The 8,055-nt window shown below is 42.2% G+C and overlaps 1 protein-coding gene across 1 annotated transcript; it reads right to left on the bottom strand.

Annotated features, from left to right (window-relative positions):
• Positions 1-1,691: 1,691 nt before the first annotated feature.
• On the bottom strand, positions 1,692-7,791 carry LOC123072057 (protein DEK). The gene is made up of 11 exons (XM_044495617.1): positions 7,373-7,791; positions 7,121-7,154; positions 6,119-6,198; positions 5,982-6,041; positions 5,789-5,896; positions 5,636-5,713; positions 5,485-5,532; positions 2,886-3,357; positions 2,508-2,587; positions 2,382-2,412; positions 1,692-2,267 (listed from the first exon to the last, which is right to left on the bottom strand). The coding sequence occupies exons 1-11, from the start codon at positions 7,679-7,681 to the stop codon at positions 2,089-2,091; spliced, it is 1,479 nt and encodes a 492-aa protein (XP_044351552.1). The 5' UTR covers positions 7,682-7,791; the 3' UTR covers positions 1,692-2,088.
• Between the last annotated feature and the right edge of the window lie 264 nt (positions 7,792-8,055).

Raw genomic sequence — 8,055 nt, 5'->3', positions numbered from 1 at the left:
AAAGGGGTGAGCAGAACAACACAGTGCACACAACCAAACTGTTGTAGTTTGCATCTGCTCACCCTGAAGCATAAATGCAGGCCACAAAATAGCAGGCATAAACTGTTCAGTTGAGTCAACATGCAATGGGGCAAAAAAAGGTGCAGTCTACCAAACGCATCCAATAAGCTTCTTCATTTTGTTAGTGGCAAGCCATTAGATCCTGCCTTAGTTGCACTACCATGGTTGCCTCTATACATTGATGATGTTATGATGTTCCGCTATTGTTAAAGATCTTTGGTTGCCAGATCAAAAAGCTTGGAATGTTGATACAATAACTCCCCGTTCACTCCTGAGATAGCTAGTAATATTCTTTTGACTCTGATGTTGTGCAAGATGCTTTGAATTGGAAACTAACACTTGCATGCAATTTCTCATCGAAAAGTGCATATAAACATTGCTTCAACAACCTTGAGCTATCGGCTAGATAACAACCCAAAGCGGTTCATCCACAAAACATTGCTCTTCTAAACCAAGTTTGGCAAGACAAATTCATGGCGCCATGGGTACAGACATTTGCTTGGAGGCTTCTTAGTAAAGCGCTTTCTAAGGGTAAGAGAGCAAGTAAATTCTCTAACGCATTACTGAAAACTGCTTTGGGTGTGATAATACAGAGGATGGAATGCACATGCTTTTTCTTTGCCCTTTCTCTAAAGCAGCCTCGTTTTGCTCACCATGGTTTATTATAAACTGAAATCCTTGCTGCAACCAATCATTCTATTCCTGACACGTTACTACTCCCTCTGTAAACTAATATAAGAGCGTTTAGATCACTATTTTAGTATTCTAAACGCTCTTATATTAGTTTACGGAGGGAGTACTACATAGTATCTAACATGTTGGTCACTAATTAAGCAATTTATTGCTAAGCTAGTTGTTGTCATTGCAACTTATTGGTGGAGTCTGATAAAACAGATTAGCTCCTCGAGAAGCCCAAGCAAGATATCACTGTAACCCGGGTAAAAAACTTCACCACTCTCTTTGGTGGAGACTGATAAAACAGATTACCTACTCGAGAAGTCCCTTCAAACTTTATTTATCCAGCCAATGTCAGAGATCATTGGAACCCGGGTAAAAAACTTCACCACTCTCTTTGGCGATTTCCATCATTTTCACACCCGGCACCTTTCCCTGTTCAACATAGAGCCAGAACTTCCATCAACTTCAAAAGGGCATACCACAGGAGTGTGGCATTTTGGCTCTCGCATCCATCGAGGCCATTTTTTTGAAGAAAACAAATCAAACTTTCAGTTTCAAGAAAAAGAAATGTACAAGTAAACGAGGATGTTATGCATATATGCGTAAATTTTCAGGATGAAATACCTTAAAATGCAATCTGCACAAAAAGACAAATTTATGACCTATGAGGATGTATCATGTGCTAAAAAGTTCTAAATTTGTCTTTTTTGCACAGCCCTCATTCCAACGAATTTCATCCTTAAAATTTACACACTTGTGCAATATATCTCCGTGTATATCTTTTCTTTAGAATTTTTTGAAATGTAAAAATATGAATGAATTTTAATGAATTTTGAATTTTTCAAAAGCTAGCCTCATTGGAGCTCGGCCTCCAAAAGGGATTTTTCGCATACTACAGCCACATTAAAAACAATACTAGCTCAAAACAATTTGTCACATGGTGAGAAAAGGCATGATGAAATGCAGACGGCGCAAGCAAGAAATCCACAAGAATACAACAGTTTTACATGGATAAAATGCAAGGAACAGAACACGGACAAGTATGCATGCTGCAAATTACAGTCAGGGCTAGCTACCTAAGAAAGGAACAGAGTCATATAACCAAGCAGCTATTGTACATGACCGGCAACTAAGAGACTACAGGTCAAGAACACCAAGAGTCAAGCACACCAACCAGGTAGGAGTGCAGGGCCATCACATCAAATGGCTAACAAACAGTCTAGCACCTGCCCAGACCACCACCAAAACGGTTGTTGTGGTGCCACCATTGTACAGGCCAGAACAGCCCCAGCAACCAACAAGAAGAACACTCGACAAATACAGGAGATCGGTCAGTCGATCACGTCTGGCTTATTTCTCTTCCTCTTCATCAGGATCCTCCTTTGAATCTTCTCCCTTCTTGCCATTCTCCTCTGCATCCTCCTCATTTTCTTCCTCGCCTTCATCGTCAGACATGCTGTTGATCACTTCCTCTATGATGCGCTTCACCTCCGACTTCCTATCCATGAGGTCCATGTCAAAGTGGTCTCCTGAGGTGACAACAGAAAATGTGAGTGCATTCATTAGACCAGACAACTGTGCTCAGCATAACTTCAATGAACTCTACTACAATGAAACTTCAGAGAATGACAACAGAAGGATACCTAGCTTCCGGAGAATGTCGGCCAAAGTTGCCTGCATGAAGGTAGCAGCATGTAGCCAGGTCAGCATGATAAAAGACCAGAAATACATGCAACATGAACACAACATAACAATTTGCATCCGCATACCGTATTGAAGTCCACTTCTTTCAATATGTTGCTAACAACTCCATGCAGCTGCTTAGTGGTTGGGGCTACCTTGTCTTTTCCTGGAGAAGATGGAAGCATTGGTTATAGCAGCTTTCGAAGTGGCATCTCATAGGATGGAGCGCAGAAAATACAAATAAAGCCAACAAACTGGAAGTACTTCTTAGAAGAACAATGAATTAAGTCCTAATAATCCTAAAAGAACAAAGTAAAGTAAACCAGCTCCTAGTGTGATCCGCATCAGATCAGTATTTTCATGGGATAAATAAACTCACTGATGATCCAAATGCACTGAGATTAAATAGGTGTAAAAACAGTTGCATTCATGTGGATCTCCTGAATGGGTACAAGATCTCGTACCTTTATTTCCACCAGATGCCTTGGCACCTTGCTTCTTGCGTGCCTTACTGTTGTTTTTGCTCTCTTTTCCATCATCCTTTTTCGGTTTTGCAACCTTCTTCTTGGCCTTTTCTACAGGTGTATTGCTTCCCTTTGTTGAATTCTTTGGTGTTTTCTTGGCAGCCTTTTTGCTCTCCGGCTCCACATCTGGCTTTGACACGCTTTTTACAGATTTAGTAGGAGTCTTCTTTACTGATGCATCATTTTCCTTTGCCTTGGATCCAGCTTCCTTCTTTCCTTGTTTATCATCTGTTGACTTTTTCTTAACTGGTGTCGCTTCAGGCTCTTCATCACTCTTGGTTTCTTCTTTCACTTCAGAGTCCTCATCACTTTCTCCCATTGATGCGTCCTCAGAACCAGCAGGACCAGCATCATCTTCATCATCATTCTCTTTTTCAGCCTCAACTGCTTGTTTCCGGCTCTTCCTCTTTTTCTGTTCAAAAAACCACATCACACTAAGTACTAGACACAAACACTAATTACAAATAACTGCTGCAGACAGTCCTAGGTACTACTAAATGCTAATTACAAATAACATTTTTTGTGAAATTTAACATAATAAGCAATTGTCAGCTAGAAGCAAAATATTAGTGGTTCTCTATGTCCAGGAAAAAAAATACCAGCAATTATGGAGTACAGAAAGAGAGCATAAAGAAAATACATGGCAGGATTGAGAACCAAAGTCAGTGCAAATTTTTGGCTCCCAAGCTCCTTGGAGCCCAGTATATTGAAAAAAGAAGATCTTCTAAAGTTTTTTTAATCAAATTTTCGCTTTGAAGACCTAGAAATGTGTATAAATTTTCATGAAATATGACAATTTATAAGCTAAACAAAGAAACAAATTTATGACCCCAAAACTAAAAGAACCCATTTTGACATACATATTGTTTTCTCTGTACAACACATATGAACATACATTATTATGAAATTCCATACATATGCAGTATACATGTATATTTGTACATGTACATGTTCAGAATTTTTTCAGAAAAACCAAATAAAGGCGTTTTCAGGCAGGCAATCTGTGTTCAGCTCCAAAAGAAAATATTCTAACATGAACTTTGCTTCGGTACACCCCTAGAAAAGTTTCAGATTTCAATACAGATCAAAGGTGGAGATTAGAAGGTACCCCTTCAATCAAAAAGCATAATAGTCTTTCATATACAAATCAATCTGTTCAATACATTTAATCTGTAGCTGATATGAGAATAGCATTCTTAAGTAACTTTAAGATTTGGGTAAACTTTAGGAGGGAGGGGGGGTACCGAAGCAAAACTCTTCTAACTTTTTTTTCTGATAACTTTTTTTCTAACACTGAGAAAGATGCTCATGGTTTCCAGGTTTGACCGCTAAAAATGGTGATGATCAAGAAGCATAAACAGCCAATACTAATGTTGATATTCTTGGAAATGCAAATATATCAGCATAGGTTTCCAGGTATAGCTTCTTAATTTGAGTGTTTGAAATTAAACATGTTAGTACTAAATTGCCATTTTTTCACTAGTTGGGTGAAAACCACTCAAATATCCCTTGTTAATGTGACAATCAATAGAAGGCCATCTAGTCTTATTTATTTTTATTTGAATCCCATTGAGCTGTTCAGGCTGAGCAATGACCAAATAACCATGGGCAATCAGAATAACACTTTGCTACATTTCTCACTGTCTCTCAGCTATGCACAAGTCAGACACTACCAGCAACACATAAGAGGGTACCTAAAAGGTGTCACACTGTTGGTGTAGGTCCCTTGCAAGAAGTTGGAAGCCCAAGGCCTTGGAGACTCCTAATGAATGAGATTCTTATCCATGGCCAGGCATTCTTCCATGAATGGTATAACAGCTTACACCCTTGTCACTCTTGTTATTAAAACTGTAGTCCTAGAGATGGTTTGAGCATTATGGTTGGTTTGTTCTTTATGGTTCTTCCCAGATTACACTGTCAATTTTATTCTTTAAACAGTGTGTTGCAAGAGATATAATTCTAAGATAAGTCAGAAACATCCAATCACAAACAGTCATCATCTAAGATTAATTGCAGTAAACTTTCACTGCAACTATGTTGGTGCTGCAGATACAGACAGCTAGAGAGGGAGGGGGTAGACAAAAGAGACACAAATCAACTACAGGAATTGCAGTCATTTCCAATGCCAGAGGGTTAAACTAAAAATAACTCGAGATGGGATTTTATCAATTGTCACACAACCCTAGGGATACTTGGAATGTTTCCCCTCAACTGGTGGGAACATGGAAATCACATATCAACTTAGGAACATATCATCAATTTTCTCTTTCTGAAAATAAACAATGGAAGCTAGCAAGTGCAAGGGGAGAAGTAAAGCAGTAATGTCAAATTTTCAATTTCTAGGAAGTTCACAATGGTAATCAGAAATGTATGACAACTCAAGGAAAAATGAGCAGTTTATAAATTTTTCTGATGCAGGCAACAGAGCACCAGATATCAGGACACAGAGGTGAAGGCATTCCATGATAGATAGGTTTTCTAGCATTACAAGAGGGGTTAAAAGGCACTTTAAGCTGCCCTCAGCATGGCAAGTTATTACCTTCTCTCCAGAAGTTCCTTTAGACTTCCTCCGGCGTTTCTTCCCTTTCTGGAATGACAAAGATTGGGATTATGAAATTCAGCTTGCAGTCCCATGCAGTAAAAAAATAGATGTGCAGAAAAACAAGATTTACATTAATTAAAAGGCATACCTTCACATCACTGATAACAACATCTCTGGTAATGCAAGGAGACTCCAGAAACTCCAGCAATTTGGCAGAAACTTCCTCCTGAGTACAGCAAAATACTGTTACTACAGAATTCACTGCTTAGATCATTATAATCATGTGCTGAAGCAAATTAACCTTCTTTAAAGTGTGTTTGGTCTGAACATCAAGTATATCACAAAAATCTAGCAGCTTCTCCTTGTGCATCTTGTCAAGCCTTTCTTTTATCCTGTTCCTTTGCTTTTCCTAATCAAGATTACACAAGGACATCCATTAAGACAAAAAACAAGAAAAAATCATGTTTTACAGCAGTGTCATCACAAAAACTAACCGGATTGTCAGTCCAAACAAAACCAGAAAACTGTGATAGGTTTCTTTTCAAGAAATGGACCTGCAGAGAATCAAACAAACAGTTAACAAAACAAACTTAACAAGTTAAATTAGAGCGAGACAATGCAGAAACCTCACAGTTGATTTTCTCCCAAACAATAAAGCATGAAGACTCTGAAGATTGTCATCCACCTTTCTCTTGGATAGTTTGAAGAAAACTAAGGAAACAAACTATTAGTCCAACCTGTGGAAAATGAGGTAGCTATTCCCAGAATGATAAACAGGAGTAAAATACAGTTAGAAGATGAAGAATTCTTAATATCTTTATTTATCCAACACTAACTAAAACATGAGTAACAACTTGAATCATATACTGCACAACTGAGAAAGATGAAAACAGAGCACTCAAAATCAAGGTAAGCAAGTTATGAACATTAACAAACAGTAGCATTAACCCAAAGTTCAGAAGAAGGAAAGCAGCAGCAGTAACCCAAATCCAGAGATCTGCACTTGGAAAACAGAATAGGTGGCTGGATGGAAATTACTCATAACAAATACTGCACAATTCTGTTTATACATCCCTTTGAAATATGCCAGTACATTTTAGGGATGGGCAAAGTTGGTAATATACAACATTAGCCAAAGATAACTGAATAAACAGATCCACAAGACATTTACAATGTCACAGGCGACCTTGGACTAAGTAAAGAGAACTCTGCCAGGGAATGTGTGATAAAGCAAAGATAACTGAATAAACAGATCCACAAGCCATTTACAATGTCACAGGCACATAGACCTTGGACTAAGCAAAGAGAACTCTGCCAGTCCATGTGCGTTATCTATCATTCTACCAGAAACAACCCCTGTGCTGAACAAAGACAGGTCTTTTGGATGGCAGCCTAATCCATTCACTGTCATGTTATTTCATTCTACTACTAGTTTATAAGCAAATTTCTTTCTGAATAACTCTGGAACACCAGATATATCCAAAAAAAATCGAGACTTCAACCAATCCAGGGATCACTAATAACCATAGCAACAAGTTAACCACTAGAGCAGGCAAAGAAGGGCAGACGGGGGCATTTATCTGCTAGTAAAAGCAACAATCAAGAGATGTTTCGGGGGCAGCAGCAGGCTTACCATTGGGGATCTCCTTGAGCTTCGTCCCAGAGCCCTGAAACACAGGAAGCGGCAACAACAAATCAGCAAATGAAGAAAAGCGCAAACCTTCCAGCTAGGTCTATTTCTGGCGTGGTGCCGCGACGGCGAGTGCTCTGGGGACGGAAACAGCAGGCCCGCGAGGGGAGGCGCGACAGATCGGGAGGAACAAGAAGGCGCGCGGCGCGTGGAGAGGGGTGGAGGGGGGTGTGCGGGGGAAGAGCGGGATTTGACCTGGAGAATGGCGGCGGACTTCTTGGCGGGGGTGGAGCGCGGGGTGAGCTCGGCGTAGCGCTCGACGGTCTTGCGCTCCCTGGAGGGCCTCCCGGTGGCGGGGGTGGCCGGCTCCCGCGGCACCCTCTTCCTCCGGCCCCGCTTCTTCTGCGGCTGCGCCTCCGCCTCCTCCTCCGACTCCGCCTCCTCCTCGTGCTCCTCCGCCTCGGCGTCGGCGTCCATGGGGTCGTCGGCGGGCGGATCGGCGGGGGCGGGGTCGGCGGGCTTGGCGGCGGGGGCGGGGTCGGCGGGCTTGGCGGCGGTGGCCATGGGCGGCGGGCGGAGGGCGACGGCGGCGAGCGCGGCTAGGGTTTTAGGGCGGGGTGCGGGGGAGGTGGGGGAGTGGGGAGGGGTGGAAAAGGGGGGAATTTTTGGGAGGCGCAGCGGGGCGGACGGACGGGGGCGGGCGGGTGTGTTGTGTTCTGGGACTGGGAGGGAGGCGTATGCTCGGCGCTCGGCGCTATTAAATTGGGGATCGGGTGAGGGATGGGATCGACGGGCGGGCGATGGATGGATTTGGGGGGATTTTCGCTATCCTTCCCGCGCACGCCCGCCGTCTCGGCCCGGGAACCGGTTGTGCCCTGGGCGCCAAATTTCCCCCTGGCTTAGCGTGTTCCCCGTTTTGCCCTCCTCCTGACCTCCTC

Source organism: Triticum aestivum, chromosome 3B, assembly GCF_018294505.1.
Source record: "Triticum aestivum cultivar Chinese Spring chromosome 3B, IWGSC CS RefSeq v2.1, whole genome shotgun sequence".
NCBI classification, from domain to species: Eukaryota; Viridiplantae; Streptophyta; class Magnoliopsida; order Poales; family Poaceae; genus Triticum; species Triticum aestivum.
The sequence above is the reverse complement of the archived record's forward strand: the minus strand, read 5'-3'. Positions and strand labels throughout refer to the sequence as shown.

What these genes read in the sequence shown, in the direction of transcription:
- LOC123072057 (XM_044495617.1), bottom strand. Translation starts at nt 7,681, where the DNA reads ATGGCCACCGCCGCCAAGCCCGCCGACCCCGCCCCCGCCGCCAAGCCC. An exon ending in AAGAAGTGGACTTCAATACG is followed by an intron (nt 2,413 to 2,507) that starts GTATGCGGATGC and finishes ACCTTCATGCAG; the next exon opens with GCAACTTTGGCCGACATTCT. An exon ending in CGACATTCTCCGGAAGCTAG is followed by an intron (nt 2,268 to 2,381) that starts GTATCCTTCTGT and finishes TTGTCACCTCAG; the next exon opens with GAGACCACTTTGACATGGAC.